This window comes from Panulirus ornatus, chromosome 8 (genome assembly GCF_036320965.1).
Source record: "Panulirus ornatus isolate Po-2019 chromosome 8, ASM3632096v1, whole genome shotgun sequence".
Taxonomy (NCBI): Eukaryota; Metazoa; Arthropoda; class Malacostraca; order Decapoda; family Palinuridae; genus Panulirus; species Panulirus ornatus.
In genome coordinates, this window is record NC_092231.1 from 2,710,460 (window position 1) to 2,735,819 (window position 25,360).

General features: G+C 37.7%; 1 protein-coding gene across 1 annotated transcript in view; it reads left to right on the forward strand.

The window, feature by feature from the left end:
• Positions 1 to 618: 618 nt before the first annotated feature.
• The window catches only part of LOC139749730 (CD109 antigen-like), a 59,681-nt gene continuing 34,939 nt past the window's right edge, over positions 619 to 25,360 (forward strand). The window contains exons 1-5 of the mRNA XM_071663913.1: positions 619 to 772; positions 1,872 to 2,040; positions 9,235 to 9,305; positions 22,931 to 22,982; positions 25,059 to 25,189. Coding sequence (XP_071520014.1) covers positions 752 to 772; positions 1,872 to 2,040; positions 9,235 to 9,305; positions 22,931 to 22,982; positions 25,059 to 25,189 — 444 coding nt within the window. The 5' untranslated portion in view covers positions 619 to 751. The remainder of the gene's footprint in view (positions 773 to 1,871; positions 2,041 to 9,234; positions 9,306 to 22,930; positions 22,983 to 25,058; positions 25,190 to 25,360) is intronic.

A 25,360-nucleotide genomic window follows, 5' to 3' on the forward strand; every position in this document is an offset into this window, starting at 1 on the left:
CACGGGTAAGGTGTGTCGTATCACACGGGTAAGGTGTGTCGTATCACACGGGTAAGGTGTGTCGTATCACACGGGTAAGGTGTGTCCTATCACACGGGTAAGGTGTATCGTATCACACGGGTAAGGTGTATTATAATAATGAGTTTGATATTTGATGTGGGAAATTATAAGGTTCAGTTCACTGCTTGTCGTTGACACAGTTGACCTTAGACATGATAACATTACGCCCCTGAATGTGGCGGTCCGTCGGCGTACAGGGTCACTTGTCATGTTCACCACACATGTGGTCGGTTCTGTGCCACGACAGCCACTGGCCACACCACGGAAAAACTCGATGATAATGGACCACGGACCTGAGACTGACCCGACACCGTGTATCTAGTGAGGCACTAGACGGTGTTCCCGACGGAGACTCGTGTTAAGGTGCCATTCTCTGGCACAGGGCCGCTCATGCCCACCCTCTCTCCCGCCCTTCGTCATGACCTCACCCTTCCTATCTCTCATCTCTCCCTCACCCTTTACCGCCCCTTCATATCACTCTGTGTATCCCTTTTTTGACCTCAGTTCTGACGACATCCCCGGCAGGTCGTACGTGGTGCTGGCGCCGACGGTGGCTCGGCCGAACTCCGTGTACCGCGTGGTGGTGGGCGTGCTGAGGGACGAGGGCGGGCCTGTGAGTGTGCGGGCGGTCCTGGCCACGGACAGTGACAACGAGATAACCCAGGGGCAGGAGGTCCTGCAGCCGCCCGAGATGAAGACCATCATGATGCAGGTAAGTCCACACCACACCCACACACTCACCTGCCTCTAGTGTCTGTGTTGGTACTGCCCTGCCACACACACTCACTTGCCTCGAGTGTCTGTGTTGGTCTGCCCTGCCACACTTACTCACCTGCCTCTAGTGTCTGTGTTACTGACCAGAATATCTTCTAAACCCAGTCAGTAAGCGTATGAACTGCCTAGTATTAAATGTTCCAATGATCCATCATCAAAGCTCTGTATCTCCAGTCTGTGACCACAGACAGGGACCTTAAGAAACAACATATTTATGATTATAGTTGGAGTGTATATCTAGAACAGACGTGAATAGGTTCTGCTCAGAATGTTTCCCATCCTTTTCATGTCAACCTGAATTTCTCATAGGTTACTGAGGTCACGTCCAACCTTATCGTCTCTGTGTGTTTACGTAAGTACTGTATGAGGGCGAGCTCTGCTGGTGAGAGGTGATGTGAGTGGTATATGCCACAGCAGCAGCATTATGGTAGGGGAAACTGTGGTACTCAATGGTGATGACAATGGTGACGTTATCAACCGTGAGGATGGTAATAGTGAGAATAGGTAGCAGCAGCAGCAGCAGCAATAATAGCAGTAACAGAAGTAGCAGTTAGAGTACGAGTAGGTAAAACAGGAGCAGCAGCAACAGTAGTAGTAGGAGCAGCAATAGCAAAAAGGAAAAAGTCACCCCAGCACGTCCTACAGTAAACTCTGACTCTCACAATGTTCGCCAGCAGCGCCTGGAAACATAACAAAATCGTTTCCTCTCTGTTTGCTTTTCAAACTGTATCATTACGCATATTCAAGAACGGTTTTGGTCTTGTGAGACGATATATAGTCCTCCGCTTTGATATATACAGCAGAATGTTTATAGATAACTCAGTAATGAGTTATGTATAAAGGAGAATGTTTATAGATGACTCTGTAATAAGTTATGTATACAGCAGAATGTTTATAGATATCTCATTAATGAGTTATGTATACAGCAGAATGTTTATAGATATCTCAGTTATGAGTTATGTATACAGCAGAATGTTTATAGATATCTCAGTAATGAGTTATATACATTTGTGATCATCTTCAAACCGATGTTTCAGGTGCCTGGAGGAGTGGAAGTCGGCAGTGGCGGGTCTCTGAGGCTGCGGGTGGAGGGCCACAAGGGGTCTCAGCTGGTGTTTACTAACACAACCCACGTGGCCACCACTCCTCGCTTCCTCATCGTCCTCGTCCAGATGTCTAGAGGTGTTTACAGCGGCGGTATGCCCGGTGAGTACTGTCATCCAGTCTTCCTGAGCTGGCTACAGCAACGGCATGTCCACTGGGCACTGACCTCCGTATATAACCATGTATGTACAGGCAGCAGCAGCAAAAAAAAAAGAAAAATCGTTACTCTTAGGTTCGATGTAACTCAGAATTGTTTGCTACATTTCCTGTACACTATAAATTCTTTTCTTCATGTCATGTTATTTGACTTGATTCTTTGATATGCCAAGAATGATCTATTTATTGAAATAGGACAAACAGGTTTGTCATACTTTTCTGATGATTCATTTTAAGTAGTATTTTCGCCACATTTCTGTAGGAAGAGAATTATTAAAAGCTGAAGGGATTAGTTGTCATGTGCCAAATATCATGTGGTTGTGAAGATAATCTTAGGAAAGCGATAAGGTTGACAATAATATCGTTTGAACAGAAAGACAAAGACACGCTAACTACCAAGACATCATGATTTTCCCTGTTAGGAAATTATGAGAGTGATTGATGCTAATTATTGTATGATAACAGGGCCTTTAGGCGTCAGTGATAATAGATGTTTAAAAGATACGAATCTAACTTCGTAAACATTTGTAAGTGAATCGGATTCGAAGTCATGCCTGGCTGCTGACGCCACCTGCCGACGAGCACTTACAGGGACGATGGAATCATGGTGGGTCTTCACATGATCGCCTGGCCCGGACCTGATCGTAAAGGTTTGGTCAGGTCATCAGCCTGGCCGTAATGCCCCTGGGTCGTCCCTGTCGGAATATTGAAGACCTCCTGGGAGAGGCTGACGTCCCTGACCTGGTGCCGCAAGTCGATCCCTAAGGTCCCTCAGCACCCTTGCTAAGGGGTACGTCAGGACTGCTGAGCCAAGGGGCCTGTCTGCACCCCTTACCACAGGGCCCCGTGAGTCAGTCACACCCCTGACTGCATGACTGCACTACACTGTGAGCGTCAGCATAGCGGGAACAGGCCGCCATGCTCCCCACTGGGCTGTGGGATAATGAAGATGAAGTCACCCGGCTCGGGGGATTGACGCTGTTAAGTGGACGGGTTTGACCGCTCAGTAACGTGAGCATGCAAGCGTATACCTCCACCGGTCACCTCGTAAACCGTAGGTACATGTATACCTCGCAGTGTGTGTGTGTCTGTGTCTGTGTCTGTGTGTGTGTGTGTGTGTGTGTGACCGAGTCATCAAGACCTGAACTGGTTGTGGTAATGTTGTCAAGAGGCGAGTGAAGCTAGACACGATCACGGTGCGGGAGGTGATCACAGTATAAACCTATCGAACACAAGGAAGCATGATACAGAGGACAGAGGGTGTTGTGCTGGGTAACTTTACAGCAGGAGGCAGATTGCAACAGGAAATTTGACTTCGGCAGTATTGTCTCCAAGCTCTGGGAGATAGAGGTTCGTGGAGTGAGGGATACTTACACAAGTGGACTCCCCCCTCCACAGGTTGAGTGCCAGGGACCCGAAGTGACCAGCTGCTCAAGGGGAGGGCAACCTTAGGGATATTCACATCTACCCAGTACACCTAGAGAGATGTGCGTTCAAGGAGCCGGCAGTGAGTCTTGGCTGAGGTTGTGTTAAGCAGGACACTTGTCTCCTGAAGTTGCCAGACACCATGGAGTGTGCGTTGGCCTGATGACGTCCCTCTAAGACTGCCGGACTCGTTGAGTAACGCGCATGTCTCTCCAGTCCACATTAGAAAGTCAGTCACTAGGAAGTATAATAAACCAGTGCCAGAGTTCAAGGGTAGTAACAGGTGATCACGTTTATCCGGCAAACTACAAGGATATGACAACAACTGGAATACTAACGGACGGATTCATCGACATTTCTTCACATCCTTACAGACTTTGATCTTGCTTAGTGTCATGTGTTCTACACATCATCGGTTCCTCCTTGCCTCGAAGGACTGATCACTGTGGATATTGTCACGCTGATTTACGAATGCCAAGACTGATCAGATGACCTTAAGTGACTGCTTTTCATAATTGGTAACATCATGGAAACTCATATTTCCAGATATGACATATTTCTTCATTGAACATCGTCTCTTGAAGGAAAGACTAGATATTCAAACGGAGAGAGACAGCAGCTGAGTTGCGCTCATGATGGCATGGCAATGGACACAGAAGGACTTCATAATTATCTACACCGCTGCAGTGGATATTGCAGGTGTCTTGGGCAGTGTCTGGTACCACGATTCCTCGAAGAACAAAAGGCGCTTGATGTTTCATGCCTCCTGAATGACAAGAGGTCAGAGAGGTGTTCTCAGGGTAATGCTTGATGAGACTGCAGCGTAGAGCCACCCAGCAGGTGCCACTGTGCCCTAGGGCGGTGTTCTGGGTCCTCTGCTATGGACTGTTCACCTAATGGGCTACATTTTGATCCGTCTGCAGCGTATGATGGCCAATGTACAACATATTTTCGAATGTTCGTGCATTACTCTCGCAGCCGAACTGTAGCACATAAAGGCTTCAGATTTTGGGTAGTGGTACTTCAGAATCCAGGCAAGCAGTTAAGTTACGTCTGTGTGGGCCTAAGAGGCCGTTTTAAGGCATTAAAGGCCGCTCTGGGGTAACATGCCGGGTGATGATACCCCAGAAGTTTTTATTACCTTTGTAACCCGTGCAAAACATGCTGGAGAAAACATGACCCAGGGAAGACCTGGGCAGGTTATGGAGATGACTTGAGGAATACCTTTGGAAGAGCTGGGAAAGATCCGATGAAGACCTGGGTGAGACTTAGGGAGGACCTGGAGAAGTCTCGAGGAGGACCAGCCAGACCTTGTGTGCACTTCTCTGTGCGTTTGTGTGTGTGTCTCTCCCACGAGTGAGCCGTTGCACCTGGAGGACTCACGTTCTGGGTGTCGGGACTTTAGGATCTTGGCAGGATATAAATGCGGAATGTTGACCTTGAAGGTCGTATTGAGGCACCATAGGCTGCCAATTTTTCCTGGGAAGCGCTGGTTACCCAGTCGTGTGTGTGTGTGTGTGTATATATATATATATATATATATATATATATATATATATATATATATATATATATATATATATACATATATATACATATATATATATATATATATATATATATATATATATATATATATATATATATATATATATATATATATATATAATCTTTTATCTATTTACTTATTTATTCATTTTGTATTTTACATATTCGCCGTCTCCCGCGTTAGCGAGGTAGCGCAAGAAAACAGACGAAAGGATGGCCCAACCCACCCACATACACATGTATATACATAAACGCCCACACACGCACACATACATAACTATACATTTCGACGTATACATACATATACATACACATACATACATATATACACGTACATATTCATACTTGCTGCCTTCATCTATTCCCGTCGCCACCCCGCCACATATGAAAAACAGCACCCCCCCCCCCCTTCCCTCCCTCCCGCGCGCGCGGGGTAGCGCTAAGAAAAGACCACAAAGGCCACATTCGTTCACACTCAGTCTCTAGCTGTCATGTATAATGCACCGAAATCACAGCTTCCTATCCACATCCAGGCCCCACAAAACTTTCCAGGGTTTACCCCAGACGCTTCACATGCCCTGGTTCATATATTTGTAAATATATATATATATATGTGTGTGTGTGTGTGTGTGTGTGTGTGTGTGTGTGTTACCGGCCTCCACCTGCTTGAAGTTATATCTCGAGTGAAAAATCACCTCAGGTGAAGCTGTATCATTTGAGGAAATAGTACAGTCCTCTCAAAATACGTCTCGCTTCCAAGGGAGTCCATCCTTTCCCTGCTTCTGAACGTAGCTCGTGGATAGCAGTACCAGTACACCTCTCATGTTGGCGGTTTTGGGATAATTGTATGTAAATAAACACAAAGTTAATGAGTCATTACTGTGGCTATGATCGTAGAGCGAGCGTTACCAGTAGTTACCAGAGTGTGCCGGTGGGAGGAAGCCCGGCACTGTGTGGGCCTGGGCTGGTGGCATCTGTGCTCATTAGAGAGACGGTCGTCCGTGTTACAGTCCTCCTCATGGCGGCAAGCCTGCATGTTAATGCTTCTCAATCAGGGGCGTCGACACACACACACACACACACACACACACACACACACACACACACACACACCACCATCACCGCCGAGCCTTTTAAATGGTGGCCCGGCTAAGTTTTCAACGGGACCTTTTTCTCTCTTTACTTTCTGAAAACTTTATACTAAAAGAAGAAGATCTCGTATATGACAGGAAGAACCTCATAAAGAAATCATAATCCAAATATTCTGTTATGTAATGCTGAGAAGGTTGAAGATAAGGGAGAGTTTTATGTTTACATTTAGAACGGGAATGTGTTAAAAAAAAAAACGACCTCAGGCCCGGAGCCGTGGTCACACCAGGGCCCAGGGTAGCGACCCCTGCACCCTCTATCTCCTCCCTCCCCTCCCCTCCTCCTGTCATATCGGGCCTGGTTGTTAATGCCAGCAGAGAGACAGGTTCCCTGACCCCACTGCAGAGGTGACAGAGACGAAGATAAACATTCCAGCCATGTTGTTTCCACCTGGCCCGCCGGTGTGAACCAGTCAGGTCGCTGCGCTACCTTCACTTTCACTGTCCACGGCAACGTTTTCTTCCGTCGCTCCCGCACCGGTCAGCTGATGATTGCGTCGTCCTACTGAAGATCTTGCCTCCTGTAATCAATCTAGAAAATTAGCTTCTTTGGTAGTGGGACGGCGAGTTAATGGCTTCATCCCTGGACTGTAAGCATTCTCTCTCTCTCTCTCTCTCTCTCTCTCTCTCTCTCTCTCTCTCTCTCTCTCTCTCTCTCTCTCTCTCTCTCTCTCTCTGGCAGAAACCATTCAAACACTCTGTGATCAGGAAAACTTATGGGCAATTCACTTGATGTAATTTCATATCGGAACAAAATCATGTGGAGTCATAACACAGGGTTAGAGGTGCTGTAACATCTTATCATACACACAAGTGACGCAACAATGACAGCATCCAACTGCGAGGGTAAGGATGAATAATGGGAAGTACACGTCACCTGATTATGTACATACATACAAGCTGACCTCTGTCATTATGTACATACATACAAGCTGACCTCTGTCATTATGTACATACATACAAGCTGACCTCTGTCATTATGTACATACATACAAGCTGACCTTTGTCATTATGTACATACATACAAGCTGACCTCTGTCATTATGTACATACATACAAGCTGACCTCTGTCATTATGTACATACATACAAGCTGACCTCTGTCATTATGTACATACATACAAGCTGACCTCTGTCATTATGTACATACATACAAGCTGACCTCTGTCATTATGTACATACATACAAGCTGACCTCTGTCATTATGTACATACATGCAAGCTGACCTCTGTCATTATGTACATACATACAAGCTGACCTCTGTCATTATGTACATACATGCAAGCTGACCTCTGTCATTATGTACATACATACAAGCTGACCTCTGTCATTCCAGCTGTACATCACAATGACGACTTGGTGGCTCCGGCGGCAGCCTCAGGTCCCTCACTGATGTTACAAGTTCACTTCATGGAGCATCAGGTCGTTGCACGTGTCCCTAGAGCATGATCGTGGCTGTGGCTTGTAGACGGACCGCGTTACGTGGAGCGGCGCACCGCGCTCGTTGTTTCAAGGACGCCCTGAGTACGTACGTCCACGGGACGGCTCGCCTGCTCCTTCTCCACTTAACCAAGACTCTCTCCCCAACTGGAACCATGTTAAAGAACAGGTCATCAGTCTCCGTTGGGGCACAGTATCGATTTCTTACCCAACAGGGTCCTGGCCGTCAAACCCAACAAGCAACAACGACCCTCCTCCTGCACTGGCACTTGAGAGTGTTGCTTTGACGGCAAGCGTGTCCGGATGCTAACTAACAGACGCTGATGTGAAAATAATTTTTTGCCTTCGGCTCAAGTGTTGTAATTGGAACAGGTGTTACGTACTGCAGAGCAATTTGAAACAGATGTTTGCTGAAAAGTTACCCCAACTCTCCCGTACCACATCACGTATCTCGCCACTCCCGTACCGCATGGCACCACAATGCAGTGGTTAACTGCCTAGTATCGTGAAACTGAGTCGGCGTGGGACGCGCCGAGATCCAGCAGGCCGGCAGTACCAGGAGAGGAGAACAGATGGCATATTTGGGATCACATGATGATAATGATACAAAGCCCGTCAAAGTCCGGTCATAAAGTGGCACAGCGGACGGCCGTCTCGTGTATTATTAGCCCACGTACAGTGCTGGAGAAGCGCTTGGCACCTGCTGCCCTACAACATAACATGACCTCATGAATGGAAAGAAAGGGAGGGCGTCCAGCGTGTTGGGTACATTGCCCACGGTTTTGAGGCGTTATCCCACGCCGGTGGAGGGGATATTCCGGGCGTCACATTCTTCACCATGAGGCGGGGCTTCCATGTATCCGGTGACGTCAACACCCACATCAGCCCCGTTTGGTCGGCCACTGATCCGCATGAGATCCAGGAGACACAATAGCATGATCAGAAGGTTGGTGTGTGATATCCCCTCAGACCACCTGCCCCGTACACCTCAGTGACGTGGGCAGCTCTGAACGTTACTGTGAATTGATTCTCTACAACTCACAAGGTGGTTGACAAATGTAAAGCCCTCAGCCTTAGCTTAGCTTTTACCGGCTTTGTTGTGTGTTTGTGTGTGTGTGTGTGTTTGTGTGTGGAATGTTGCATGTACCAGTTAACATGATGTATACATACGTATGAATACGAGGATATTATTACAACCACGTACCTAAAATTCTGTAAGTACACGAGTCGGGAAAAACATCATTAACTCAGAGGAAGACCTACAAGACGTTAGGGAGACCTCAGCAGACATATACCCTGGGTTCACCTAGCGGCAGATTGAACCCCTGGGTTCACCTGGTGCCAGACTAAACCCCTAGGCTCACAGCGGCAGACTGAACCCATGAACCAGTTTTCTCAAGAGAAGAAGGAAACACAAATGGAAATCTCATATTTCATTCGGAGTAAGTGCAGGAGATTTGTTTACACTGGTAATGACATCTATCTAAAACTTAATGAAGTCTTTAAGATGTGTGTGTGTGTACGTATGATAACCTCTCTCCGCACACACTACACTACTTATCGTGACTTGTATTTCACAGTGGAGTTCAGTGTGGTGTTGCTCAAGTTGGACCTAACGCCTTACGAGGGACCCGTGGACGTTTACATCCTGGTGAGTATTTTATGGCGTAGCCAGCAGGAACGGCCTCCAGTGTGGCTAGGAGGTGTGTCCCCTAGTGTAGCTAGGAGGTGTGGCCACCCTAGTGTAGCCAGCTGGTGTAGCTAGGAGGTGTGGCCACCCTAGTGGAGCCAGCTGGTGTAGCTAGGAGGCATGGTGGTTCCTATTGTCAGCTGGATGAGGAGGGAGGAAGAGGTGACCGTGTGTGGTTTGGTAATGGAAGTAGGTCGTGAGGTTCCTCCCATGTATGTGTCCATGTAACAGGTAGTGTGGTCATGGGGATGGGTGGCTGCCTGTTGAGGGTAGATGATGTAGTCTGGTGGGAGCAGATGGTATAGATTCACATAACCAAATGTTATTTCTAGTTGCTGTGTGCTGATGGTGTGGGAACAGGTCTAGCTCACGTGGGGTGTGAATAGTTTTAGTTAGGTGGGATGGGTAGCAGATGTGTGGGGAGCAAGTATAGCCAGGTGGGGTGAGTGGGGAACAGGTGGTGTGTGGGGTGCAGGTGTACTTAGGTAGGTGGGAGGAGGAGGGTAGGTTGGGGAGCAGGTGTAGCCAGCTAGGATGGGAAACACGTAGCCAGCTGTGATAGGAAAGACGTAGCCAGATGGTGTAACAAGATGCTGTGGTGACCTGGTATAGGGAGGTCTGGTCTGACTCTAGTGACTTCCTCTCTCTGCTGCTCTCTCAGGCCAGACAGTTTCCTAATCCAAGTCCAGGGGCGTATCTAGGGGGAAATGTCGCCCATGGCAAGCACTGAAATTGCGCCCCTGGCTTGATTAAAAAATGTACATATAGTGGATGTGTATAGAAATATATACAGTGTAATTATAAACTGTTGAAGAGTTAGGCCAATCTTAAATTTATATAAACTCTTAAAGACTTAATTAAAGTTAAAGACTTATTTGATCAAAATTGTAACGTAGAAGCGGCATTGCAACTGATAGTAGAAAAATATTACTATAGTTGAAAAGTAGGCGACTTTCTTTTTTATCTCACAAAACCAAACCGTTAAAAATGTCATTCGGGTAACATATGTCAAAAAACAAACCTGTTGAGTGACGTCCAGGGCACCTGCCCTACCTGCCATACCCTAGATACGCCACTATAACTATAGGCTTCAATCTTTGGTATTTTTCAGAGAAATTAAGATTTCCTTTAAAAACTCATTACAAGAAGTATATTTCATGCTGAATATAAATACAAATCTGGTGTTGAAATAACGTTTAGTCCTCTTAATGACACCAAATAAAGCAGTTAGATAAAGTCAATTATAAAATATTTCTGTTAATTTACATCATATTTACTGAGTATGTATCGAAACCTGAGAGCTTTATGATATATTCTTCATGATTATTTCAAATATGGAAGTGTTTGAATATCATATCTTTCAGTTTTGAAAAGAAAGTTTTTTTTAGCTAAAAAAATACCCTGAATTTTTAGCATTTTCCTCAGAAGATAGATTTCCTTTAAAAAGTCATTATAAGAAGTATTTTTCATGATGAATACAAATCTGGTGTTAAAATATCGTTTGATCGTCCTTGTGACATTCAGTTAAACTGTTAGATGAATTCAGTTTTAAGATATTTTCTGCTTTGCATCGTATTTACTGGGTATGAATCAGTAACTGAAAGGATTATTATATATGCTTCATGATTATTTCAAGTATAGGAATGTTTGGATATCTTGTCTTAAAATTTTCAATCAAGAAGTTTTTTGAGCCAAAACATTTTTGGTATTTTTCGCAGAAAAATAGATTTCCTTCAGAAAGTCATTATAAGAAGTATTTTTCATGGTGACTACAAACCTAATAATAAGATATCCTTTATTCGTCTTTATGATATACAATTACGCTGTTAAATAAAGTCAATTCTAAAATATTTTCTGCTCCTTTGCATCGTATTTGGAGTGTATGAATCGGTACCTGAGATGATTATGATATATGTTTCATGATTATTTCAAATATAGAAGTGTTTGAATGTCTTGTCTATAGATTTTGAAACGAAATTTTTTGAGCTAAAACATCTCATAGATTTTTGGTATTTTTCTCAGAAAAATACATTTCCTTTAAAGACTAAAGATAAGAAGAATTTTTCCCGCTGAATACAAATCTTGTGTTAGAATATCGTTTAGTTGTCTTTGTAAAGTTCACTTAAGCTGTTAAATGAAGTAATTTTTGAAATATTTTTAAAATGTTATTACAATTAAGGTGTTCGAATATCGTTTAGTCGTCTTTTTGACATTCAATTAAGCTGTTAAATGAAGTCAATTTCAATATTTTTTTTACTCCTTTCCCTCGGGTTTACTGAATATGTATTGGTGACTAAGAACAATATAATATATTTTCCATGATTATTACAAGTATAGAAGTGTTTCAATATCTTATATTCTAATTTTAAAACAAAAGGTTTTTTGAGCTAAAAAATACCCTAAACTATTACCTTCAATTTTTGTCATTTTTCTCAGAAAAATAGATTTCATTTAAACACTCATTATACGAAGAATTTTTCATGCTGAATGCAAATCTGGTGTTAAAACATCGTTTAGTCATCTTTATGACATTCAATTAAGGACTTAAATGAAGTCAATTTCAAAAGATTTTTTGCTCCTTTCCATCGTACTTACTGAGTATGTATCGGTGACTAAGAACAATATGATATATTTTCCATGATTATTTCAAGTATAGTAGTGTTTGAATATCTTATCTTCTAATTTTAAAACAAAAAGTTTTTTGAGCTAAAAAATACCCTGAACTATTACCTTCAATTTTTGTCATTTTTCTCAGAAAAATAGATTTCATTTAAAAACTCATCATAAGAAGAATTTTTCATGCTGAATGCAAATCTGGTGTTAAAATATCGTTTAGTCGTATTTATGACATTCAATTAAGCTGTTAAAATGAAGTCAATTTCAAATTTTTTTACTCCTTTCCATCGTATTTCCTGAGTATGTATCGGTGACTAAGAACAATATGATATATTTTCCATGATTATTTCAAGTATAGTAGTGTTTGAATATCTTATCTTCTAATTTTAAAACAAAAAGTTTTTTGAGCTAAAAAATACCCTGAACTATTACCTTCAATTTTTGTCATTTTTCTCAGAAAAATAGATTTCATTTAAAAACTCATTATACGAAGAATTTTTCATGCTGAATGCAAATCTGGTGTTAAAGCATCGTTTAGTCGTCTTTATGACATTCAATTAAGGACTTAAATGAAGTCAATTTCAAAAGTTTTTTTGCTCCTTTCCATCGTATTTACTGAGTATGTATCGGTGACTAAGAACAATATGATATATTTTCCATGATTATTTCAAGTATAGTAGTGTTTGAATATCTTATCTTCTAATTTTGAAACAAAAAGTTTTTTGAGCTAAAAAATACCCTGAACTATTACCTTCAATTTTTGTCATTTTTCTCAGAAAAATAGATTTCATTTAAAAACTCATCATAAGAAGAAGTTTTCATGCTGAATGCAAATCTGGTGTTAAAGTATTGTTTAGTCGTATTTATGACATTCATTTAAGCAGTTAAAATGAAGTGAATTTCAATTTTTTTTACTCCTTTCCATCGTATTTCCTGAGTATGTATCGGTGACTAAGAACAATATGATATATTTTCCATGATTACTTCTAGTATAGAAGTGTTTGAATATCTTATCTTTCTGTTTTTAATGAAAAAGTTTTTTGAGCTAAAAAATACCCTGAACTATTACCTTCAATTTTTGTCATATTTCTCAGAAAAATAGATTTCATTTAAAAACTCATTATAAAAAGAATTTTTCATGCTTAATGCAAATCTGGTGTTAAAGCATCGTTTAGTCGTCTTTATGACATTCAATTAAGGACTTAAATGAAGTCAATTTCTAAATATTTTTTGCTCCTTTCCATCGTATTTACTGAGTCTGTATCGGTGACTAAGAAGAGAATGATATATTTTCCATGATTATTATATCTTATCTTTCAGTTTTAAAACAAAAACTTTTTAAGCTAAAAAATACACTTCAATTTTTGTCATTTTTCTCAGAAAAATAGATTTCATTTAAACGCTCATTATACGAAGAATTTTTCATGCTGAATGCAAATCTGGTGTTAAAACATCGTTTAGTCATCTTTATGACATTCAATTAAGTACTTAAATGAAGTCAGTTTCAAAAGGTTTTTTGTTCCTTTCCATCGTATTTACTGAGTATGTATCGGTGACTAAGAACACAATGATATATTTTCCATGATTATTTCAAGTATAGTACTGTTTGAATACCTTATCTTCTAATTTTAAAGCAAAAAGTTTTTTGAGCTAAAAAATACCCTGAAACATTACCTTCAATTTTTGTCATTTTTCTCAGAAAAATAGATTTCATTTAAAAACTCATCATAAGAAGAATTTTTCATGCTGAATGCAAATCTGGTGTTAAATATCGTTTAGTCGTATTTATGACATTCAATTAAGATGTTAAAATGAAGTCAATTTCAAATTTTTTTTACTCCTTTCCATCGTATTTACTGAGTATGTATCGGTGAGTAAGAGCAAAATGATATATTTTCCATGATTACTTCTAGTATAGAAGTGTTTGAATATCTTATCTTTCAGTTTTAAAGCAAAAAGTTTTTTGAGCTAAAAAATACCCTGAACTATTACCTTCAATTTTTGTCATTTTTCTCAGAAAAATAGATTTCATTTAAAAACTCATTATAAGAAGAATTTTTCATGCTTAATGCAAATCTGGTGTTAAAGCATCGTTTAGTCGTCTTTATGACATTCAATTAAGGTGTTAAATGAAGTCAATTTCTAAATTTTTTTTCTCCTTTCCATCGTATTTACTGAGTATGTATCGGTGACTAAGAACAATATGATATATTTTCCATGATTATTTCAAGTATAGTAGTGTTTGAATATCTTATCTTCTAATTTTAAAACAAAAAGTTTTTTGAGCTAAAAAATACCCTGAACTATTACCTTCAATTTTTGTCATTTTTCTCAGAAAAATAGATTTCATTTAAAAACTCATTATAAGAAGAATTTTTCATGCTGAATGCAAATCTGGTGTTAAAGCATCGTTTAGTCGTCTTTATGACATTCAATTAAGTTGTTAAATGAAGTCAATTTCTAAATATTTTTTGCTCCTTTCCATCGTATTTACTGAGTATGTATCGGTGACTAAGAACACAATGATATATTTTCCATGATTATTTCAAGTATAGTAGTGTTTGAATATCTTATCTTCTAATTTTAAAACAAAAAGTTTTTTGAGTTAAAAAAATACCCTGAACTATTACCTTCAATTTTTGTCATTTTTCTCAGAAAAATAGATTTCATTTAAAAACTCATTATAAGAAGAATTTTTAATGCTGAATGCAAATCTGGTGTTAAAGCATCGTTTAGTCGTCTTTATGACATTCAATTAAGGACTTAAATGAAGTCAATTTCTAAATATTTTTTGCTCCTTTCCATCGTATTTACTGAGTCTGTATCGGTGACTAAGAAGAGTATGATATATTTTCCTTGATTATTTCAAGTATAGTAGTGTTTGAATATCTTATCTTCTAATTTTAAAACAAAAAGTTTTTTGAGTTAAAAAATACCCTGAACTATTACCTTCAGTTTTTGTCATTTTTCTCAGAAAAATAGATTTCATTTAAAAACTCATCATAAGAAGAATTTTTAATGCTGAATGCAAATCTGGTGTTAAAACATCGTTTAGTCGTCTTTATGGCATTCAATTAAGGACTTAAATAAAGTCAATTTCAAAAGATTTTTAGCTCCTTTCCATCGTATTTACTGAGTATGTATCGGTGACTAAGAACACAATGATATATTTTCCATGATTATTTCAAGTATAGTAGTGTTTGAATACCTTATCCTTTAATTTTAAAACAAAAAGTTTTTTGAGCTAAATAATACCCTGAACTATTACCTTCAGTTTTTGTCATTTTTCTCAGAAAAATAGATTTCATTTAAAAACTCATCATAAGAAGAATTTTTCATGCTGAATGCAAATCTGGTGTTAAAATATTGTTTAGTCGTATTTATGACATTCAATTAAGCAGTTAAAATGAAGTGAATTTCAATTTTTTTTAATCCTTTCCATCGTATTTCCTGAGTATGTATCGGTGTCTAAGAACAATATGATATATTTTCCATGATTACTTCTAGTATAGAAGTGTTTGAATATCTTATCTTTCTGTTTTTAATGAAAAAGTTTTTTGAGCTAAAAAATACCCTGAACTATTACCTTCAATTTTTGTCATTTTTCTCAGAAAAATAGATTTCATTTAAAAACTCATTATAAAAAGAATTTTTCATGCTTAATGCAAATCTGGTGTTAAAGCATCGTTTAGTCGTCTTTATGACATTCAATTAAGGTGTTAAATGAAGTCAATTTCTAAATATTTTTTGCTCCTTTCTATCGTACTTACTGAGTCTGTATCGGTGACTAAGAAGAGTATGATATATTTTCCTTGATTGTTTCAAGTATAGTAGTGTTTGAATATCTTATCTTCTAATTTTAAAACAAAAAGTTTTTTGAGTTAAAAAATACCCTGAACTATTACCTTCAATTTTTGTCATTTTTCTCAGAAAAATAGATTTCATTTAAACACTCATTATACGAAGAATTTTTAATGCTGAATGCAAATCTGGTGTTGAAACATCGTTTAGTCGTCTTTATGACATTCAATTAAGGACTTAAATGAAGTCAATTTCAAAAGATTTTTTGCGCCTTTCCATCGTATTTACTGAGTACGTATCGGTGACTAAGAACACAGTGATATATTTTCCATGATTATTTCAAGTATAGTAGTGTTTGAATATCTTATCTTCTAATTTTAAAACAAAAAGTTTTTTGAGCTAAAAAATACCCTGAACTATTACCTTCAATTTTTGTCATTTTTCTCAGAAAAATAGATTTCATTTAAAAACTCATCATAAGAAGAATTTTTCATGCTGAATGCAAATCTGGTGTTAGAATATCGTTTAGTCGTATTTATGACATTCAATTAAGCAGTTAAAATGAAGTGAATTTCAATTTTTTTTACTCCTTTCCATCGTATTTCCTGAGTATGTATCGGTGACTAAGAACAATGTCATATATTTTCCATGATTACTTCTAGTATAGAAGTGTTTGAATATCTTATCTTTCTGTTTTTAAAGAAAAAGTTTTTGAGCTAAAAAATACCCTGAACTATTACCTTCAATTTTTGTCATTTTTCTCAGAAAAATAGATTTCATTTAAAAACTCGTTATAAAACGAATTTTTCATGCTTAATGCAAATCTGGTGTTAAAGCATCGTTTAGTCGTCTTTATGACATTCAATTAAGTTGTTAAATGAAGTCAATTTCTAAATATTTTTTGCTCCTTTCTATCGTACTTACTAAGTCTGTATCGGTGACTAAGAAGAGTATGATATATTTTCCTTGATTATTTCAAGTATAGTAGTGTTTGAATATCTTATCTTCTAATTTTAAAACAAAAAGTTTTTTGAGTTAAAAATACCCTGAACTATTACCTTCAATTTTTGTCATTTTTCTCAGAAAAGTAGATTTCATTTAAAAACTCATCATAAGAAGAAGTTTTCATGCTGAATGCAAATCTGGTGTTAAAATATTGTTTAGTCGTATTTATGACATTCATTTAAGCAGTTAAAATGAAGTGAATTTCAATTTTTTTACTCCTTTCCATCGTATTTCCTGAGTATATATCGGTGACTAAGAACAATATGATATATTTTCCATGATTACTTCTAGTATAGAAGTGTTTGAATATCTTATCTTTCTGTTTTTAGTGAAAAAGTTTTTTGAGCTAAAAAAATACCCTGAACTATTACCTTCAATTTTTGTCATATTTCTCAGAAAAATAGATTTCATTTAAAAACTCATTATAAAAAGAATTTTTCCTGCTTAATGCAAATCTCGTGTTAAAGCATCGTTTAGTCGTCTTTATGACATTCAATTAAGGACTTAAATGAAGTCAATTTCTAAATATTTTTTGCTCCTTTCCATCGTATTTACTGAGTCTGTATCGGTGACTAAGAAGAGTATGATATATTTTCCTTGATTATTTCAAGTATAGTAGTGTTTGAATATCTTATCTTCTAATTTTAAAACAAAAAGTTTTTTGAGTAAACAAATACCCTGAACTATTACCTTCAGTTTTTGTCATTTTTCTCAGAAAAATAGATTTCATTTAAAAACTCATCATAAGAAGAATTTTTAATGCTGAATGCAAATCTGGTGTTAAAACATCGTTTAGTCGTCTTTATGACATTCAATTAAGGACTTAAATAAAGTCAATTTCAAAAGATTTTTAGCTCCTTTCCATCGTATTTACTGAGTATGTATCGGTGACTAAGAACACAACGATATATTTTCCATGATTAATTCAGAGTATAGTAGTGTTTGAATACCTTATCCTTTAATTTTAAAACAAAAAGTTTTTTGAGCTAAATAATACCCTGAACTATTACCTTCAATTTTTGTCATTTTTCTCAGAAAAATAGATTTCATTTAAAAACTCATCATAAGAAGAATTTTTCATGCTGAATGCAAGTTTGGCGTCAAAATATCCTTTAGTCGTATTTATGAAGTTCAATTAAGCTGTTAAAATGAAGTCAATTTCAATTTTCTTTACTCCATTCCATCGTATTTCCAGAGTATGTATCGGTGAGTAAGAGCAAAATGATACAGTTTCCATGATTGTTTATAGTAGAGAAGTGTTTGAATATCTTATCTTTTAGTTAAAAAAAAAAAAAAAAGTTATTTGAGCTAAAAATAGATTTCATTTAAAAACTCATCATAAGAAATTTTCAAGCTGAATGCAAATCTGGTGTTAAAATATCGTTTAGTCGTATTTATGACATTCAATTAAGCTGTTGAAATGAAGTCAGTTTCAAATTTTTTTAAATCTTTTCCATCGTATTTCCTGAGTATATATCGGTGAGTAAGAGCAAAATGATATATTTTCCATGATTACTTCTGGTATAGAAGTGTTTGAATATCTTATCTTTCAGTTTTTAAACAAAAAGTTTTTTGAGCTAAAAAATACCCTGAACTTTTACCTTCAATTTTTGTCATTTTTCTCAGATAAATAGATTTCATTTAAAAACTCATTATAAAAATAATTTTTCATGCTGAATGCAAATCTGGTGTTAAAGCGTTGTTTAGTCGTCTTTATGACATTCAGTTAAGGTGTTAAATGAAGTGAATTTCTAAATATTTTTTGCTCCTTTCTATCGTACTTACTGAGTCTGTATCGGTGACTAAGAAGAGTATGATATATTTTCCTTGATTGTTTCAAGTATAGTAGTGTTTGAATATCTTATCTTCTAATTTTATAACAAAAACTTTTTTGAGCTAAAAAATACCCTGAACTATTACCTTCAATTTTTTCATTTTTCTCAGAAAATAGATTTCATTTAAAAACTCATTATAAGAAGAGTTTTTCATGCTCAATGCAAATCTGGTGTTAAAATATCGTTTAGTCGTATTTATGACATTCATAAATGTAGTCAATTTCAAATTTCTTTTACTCCTTTCCATCGTATTTACTGAGTATGTATCAGTCAATAACAGCAAAATGACATACTTTCCATGATTACTTCCAGTAATGAAGTGTTTGAATATCTTATCTTTCAGTTTTTAAACAAAAATATTTTGAGCTAAAGATACCCTGAACTATTACCTTCAGTTTTTGTCATTTTTCTCAGAAAAATAGATTTCATTTAAAAACTCATTATAAGAAGAATTTCTCATGCTCAATGCAAATCTGGTGTTAGAATATCGTTTAGTCGTATTTATGACATTCAATTAAGTTGTTAAAATTAAGTCAATTTCAATTTTTTTTTGCTCCTTTCCCTCGTGATTAATGAATATGTATAGGTGACTAAGAACAATATAATATATTTTCCATAATTATTACAAGTATAGAAGTGTTTGAATATCTTACCGTTCAATTTAAAACAAAAAGTTTTTTGAGCTAAAAAATACCCTGAACAATTACCTTCAATTTTTTGTCATTTTTCTCAGAAAAATAGATTTCATTTAAACGCTCATTATACGAAGGATTTTTCATGCTGAATGCAAATCTGGTGTTAAAACATCGTTTAGTCATCTTTATGCCATTCAATTAAGGACTTAAATGAAGTCAATTTCAAAAGGTTTTTTGCTCCTTTCCATCGTATTTACTGAGTATGTATCGGTGACTAAGAACAATATGATATATTTTCTATCATTATTTCAAGTATAGTAGTGTTTGAATATCTTATCTTCTAATTTTAAAGCAAAAAGTTTTTTGAGCTAAAAAATACCCTTCAATTTTTGTCATTTTTCTCAGAAAAATAGATTTCATTTAAAAACTCATCATAAGAAGAATTTTTCATGCTCAATGCAAATCTGATGTTAAAGCATCGTTTAGTCGTCTTTCTGACATTCAATTAAGGTTTTAAATGAAGTGAATTTCTAAATATTTTTTGCTCCTTTCTATCGTACTTACTGAGTCTGTATCGGTGACTAAGAACAATATGATATATTTTCCATGATTATTTCAAGTATTGTAGTGTTTGAATATCTTATCTTCTAATTTTAAAACAAAAAGTTTTTTAAGTTAAAAAATACCCTGAACTATTACCTTCAATTTTTGGCATTTTTCTCAGAAAAATAAATTTCATTTAAAAACTCATCATAAGAAGAATTTTTAATGCTGAATGCAAATCTGGTGTTAAAATATCGTTTATTCGTATTTATGACATTCATTTAAGTTGTTAAAATGAAGTCAGTTTCAAATTTTTTTACTCCTTTCCATCGTATTTCCTGAGTATATATCGGTGACTAAGAGCAAAATGATATATTTTCCATGATTTCTTTTAGTATAGAAGTGTTTGAATATCTTATCTTTCAGTTTTTAAACAAAAAGTGTTTTGAGCTAAATAATACCCTGAACAATTACCTTCAATTTTTGTCATTTTTCTCAGAATTAGATTTCATTTAAAAACTCATTATAAGAAGAATTATTCATGCTGAATTCAATTCTGGTGTTAACATATCATTTAGTCGTATTTATGACATTCAATTAAGTTGTTAAAATGAAGTCAATTTCAAATTTTTTTTATTCCTTTCCCTCGTATTTACTGAATATGTATTGGTGACTAAGAACAATATGATATATTTTCCATGATTGTTACAAGTATAGAAGTGTTTGAATATCTTATTATTTTCCATGATTGTTACAAGTATAGAAGTGTTTGAATATCTTATATTTCAATTTTAAAACAAAAAGTTTTTTGAGCTAAAAAGTACCCTGAACTATTGCCTTCAATTTTTGTCATTTTTCTCAAAAAAAATAGATTATCTTAAAAAACTCATTATATGATGTATTTTTCAAGCTAAATACAAATCTGTTGTTAAAACATTGTTTAGTCGTCTTTATGACATTCAATTAAAGTGTTAAATGAAATGAATTTCAGAATATTTTCAGTGCCATTGCATCGTACTTACTGAGTATGTATCGGTAACTGACAGCATTATAATACAATTTTCATGATAATTTCAAGTATAGAATCGTTTGAATATCTTATCTTTTAATTTCAAAACAAAAAAAATTTTGAGCTAAAAAATACCCTTCAATTTTTGTCATTTTTCTCAGAAAAATAGATTTCCTTTAAACACTCATTATAAGAAGTATTTCTTACGATGAATACAAATCTTGTGTTAAAATATCGTTTAGTCGTTTTTATGACATTCAGTTAAGCTATTGAATGAAGTCAATTTCAAAATATTTTTTCCTTTGCATTTTATTTATTGTGTATGTATCGGTGACTAAGAGCATTATGATATATTTTCCATGATTATTCAAGTATAGAATTGTTTGAATATCTTATATTTCAATTTGAGACAGTTGTCTTTTTTGAGCTAAAAAGAAAAAATACCCTTAACTATTACCTTCACTTTTTGGCATTTTTCTCAGAAAAAACATATTTCCTTTTAAAATCTCATTGTACAATGTATTTTTCATGCTGAATACAAATCTGGTGTGAAAATATCGTTTAGCCGTCTTTATGACATTCATTTGAGCTGTTAAAATGAAGTCAGTCTTAAAATATTTTCTCCTTTCCATCATCTTTACTAAGTATGTATCGGTAACTGAGAGCATTATGATGTATTTTCCATGATTATTTCACGTATAGAAATGTTTGAATTTCTTATATTTCAATTTTGAAACAACAAGTTTTTGGAGCTGAAAAAACAATTTTTGTTGTTTTTCTAAAAGACCAAATTTCCTTTCAAATACTCAGTATAAGAAGTACTTTTCCTGCTGAATACAAATCTGGTGTTAAAGTGACGTTCAGTCGTCTTCATGACATTTGATTAAGCTATTAGATGAAGCCAGTTTAAAGATATTTTTTGTTCCCTTACATCGTATTTACTGAGTATGTATCGGTAACTGAGAGCATTATGATATATTAACCACGATTATTTCAAGTGTAGAAGTGTTTGAATAACTTATCTTTCACTTTTGAAACAAAAAGTAGTTTGAGCTAAAAAAAAAAAAAAAACTCCCCTAACTATTCAGGGGCGTATTTAGGGGAAATAACGCCAGTGGCAAGCACTGACATTGCGCCCCTGGCTTGATTAAGAGTGTACATATAGTGGATGTATACAAAAATATATTCAGCGTAATTTTAAACTGTTGATGAGTTAGGCCAAACTTAAATTCATATAGACTCTTAAAAACCTAGAGAATTATTAGATCAAAAATGTAACTTAGAAGCGGCAATGCAACTGGTAGTAGCAAAATATCACTATAGTTGAAAAGTAGGCGAGTTTCTTTTTAATCTCACAAAACCAAACTGTTAAAAATGTCAATCGGGTTTACAGGAAAGCTCCCACCCCTGGTGTATCGTGTATTGTGAGCCGTGGTGATCATGGCAACGCGCTACATGTATCAATTTCTCTGTATATTTGTATTTGCTTCCCTCCTGCCTTCTTCATCATCGACTTCTGTCTTCATTATATTCAGACTTTTCAGTCAGTTGGTCCTCGGTAGAGAGATGGGATGTAAGGATCTCGGATTAATACACTCTCTCTCTCTCTCTCTCTCTCTCTCTCTCTCTCTCTCTCTCTCTCTCTCTCTCTCTCTCTCTCTCTCTCTCTCTGACTATTGCTCTCCATTTTTTGTCAATTAGAATTTTTTCATGAGCGAACGTTTGAAAACTTTGACTCGCTGAGGTAAGGCGAGACGAGTTTATCGCTCGACGTATTACAAGACACGAGGAACAGAGATTTTTCTTGTGTGTTGCCTTGATATCTGTGAAAACGTTTTCGAAAAACTCTTTAAAAAGACGAAGCAAATTCTTATATCAAAAGGCGACTGGGTCAAGAGTTGCAGTTGAGTGTTCGGTGGATGATGAACATTGTGATCACAGTATCATGAAGGCACACTCATGTCTGATCCTGCCCATTAAGCTTCCGCACGGATCACCGCCTGTAGCTGGGGGTGAGGTGGGGAGAGAGAGAGAAAGAGGGGGGGAGGGAGATGTGTGTGTGTGTATGTGTTCGATACCGGAGGAATATTTCTGCCTCTCTGGTGACTACAGCCAAGTATTGTATGCCCTCGTGTGTTGCAGGACACCGACGGCTACGTGTTGCGTCGATGGGTCTCCCGCTTCCCGGACGTAGGTAAGTCCACACCGTCTCTGTACTAACACGGGATCCATGCTACTGCCTGGGTTCTTGTGTGCTGGTAGGATGAGGGAGGCTGTCAAGGAGGAGAAGCCATGGGCAGAGATCCTTCTAAGGTCAAACCTGATACTGTCCTGACGATGGTTCTACAAGATCTACGTATCCATCCTTGCAGACACGTTGATGGTGCTAAGCACTAAAGCTTTCCCAGTCAACCCGCCACAACAAGTGCTAACTAATACCATGCTGCGTGTTGAAAAATTTGGCATATTTCACTTCGAAATTAATGTTCATTATCTTTACAATCCAGTGCTTAGCACCATCAGTGTCTCTGCAAGGATGGATACGTAGATCTTGTAGAACCATCGTCAGAACAGTATCAGGTTTGACCTTACAAGGATCTCTGCCCATGGCTTCTCGTCCTTGAGTGTGTGAGGGAATGATCATCACCACCACCTGTACTGGGTGAGTGGCTTACACATGACCAGTGAGTGCTGTTAACCCCACCACCACCCGCAGGCAACCCTTGACCACGACGGACCCGACCCCTGATCAGACGCAACCATTTCCCTCACCTTAAGATCTTCCGGTCACACTGGCATCTCCATCCTTGCAGAGGGAGTACGTCCTCCTCCACCTCCTCCTCCTCCTCCTCCTCCTCCTCTTCCTCACCCTTACGTCTCCCAAGCTGACGGTCCAGGAGTCGTTGGTTTTCCCTGCGCATCCCTGACAATGATTTTCCTTGGGATGGACACTGCCTCAGCTGGAGTCATGTTAGCTAGGATGAAGTCCGGCTTATCACCTTGTGGTGATCCTTCCTCCTGTGTGTCGTGACATGGTCACCCTTGGTCTGATTACGCTGTCGGTACACACGAAGGTCGTCACATCACGAAGCTCTACCCTCCAGTGATGCTCATTCTGCCTTCATACCTGCTCGAAATCGTTGGACAACAGTTGCTCTCAGACTCGAACTTACTTTTAAGACAAGAAAATGCACTAGATCGACCTCCTCTTTATCTGATAAATCTTCCCTGGTCCTCGTCCAACACCATCACCAGATAAATAACTCAACCTTACGTCTAGTTTTCTGGCTTGGTCAGTCCTCCGGGTATCTTACCAAGAGATAAAACCAATTTTTATCCGAAAGTTATATTTTCTCTTGAGATTTCTGATCTTATCATCCAATCATATTAAATCTCTCTCTCTCTCTCTCTCTCTCTCTCTCTCTCTCTCTCTCTCTCTCTCTCTCTCTCTCTCTCTCTCTCTCTCTCTCTCTCTCTCTCTCTCTCTCTCTCTCTCTCTCTCTCCTCTCAAGTGCAATTTCCCCTCCGGTTGCTCACTGGCAGCATTGTTGATGGAATGAGTTATTCCTTATATTATCTCAATAATGACGTCTCCTTGGCGTTCTCTCTATCGTCTATTCTCTTCGTCTTATCTCACCACACATGATCTCTTATCCTATAACCTTGCCGCTCCTCCTCTCCTCACTCATTATCATCTCACACTAGACATACTCTCCTGATTCCGGCCCGATACCGGCGGCACACGTCTGTGGCTGTTTCCTTCCCACACTTCCATTGTGGAGGCCAAGCAGGCAAGCTCTGACCGTCATGGTGGCTCATTCTTTTACCCCGGCCAACAGAGTAGAGGAATTCTTTTCCCTCCTTCACCTCGTCCTCTTCCTGGAACACTCCCATGTGTCGGGTCTGTAAACATCAGAGGGTCTAAGATTAATCCACTTTGTATCTTCTTTAGAATCTTTCTCGCCATCTGACGTTAGTGTCTTTGACTAGGGCATCGCTGTGTCGTCTAATGTCAAAATATAAAATGCTAATACAGTTTTGTTCCTGCTATGTAGTCTGCTGTACAACTAATACACTTCTACAAAAATTATGCAGTTATTACAGTTCATACAGTTTTTCAGTTATCATGAACATACAGTCATTGCAATTATTACGATGATACAATCCTCTTACGATATTTTTATCATTAATATTCTTCCTGTTAGCACGTAAACATTTCTTCTTTTTTATTATACTGTGTGTGTGTGTGTGTGTGTGTGTGTATCGGCAGGTGTGGTGAGGCTGGTCATGAAGAGCCCAGGTCTTCCCAAGCCCGGCATGTGGAGGGTGAGGGTCGTGGTCGGCGGACAGGTGGACGAACATTACTTCCCCATGATGAAGTACTTCCCACCCAGATATGAGGTATGTACACCCCACCTACCCTCTCTCTCTCTCTCTCTCTCTCTCTCTCTCTCTCTCTCTCTCTCTCTCTCTCTCTCTCTCTCTCTCTCTCTCATACAGAGCTCCATATCAAACCTGACCGTGTGGTGCTGTGTTAGCCTGTCTTGTGGTGCTGTGTTAACCTGACCCACT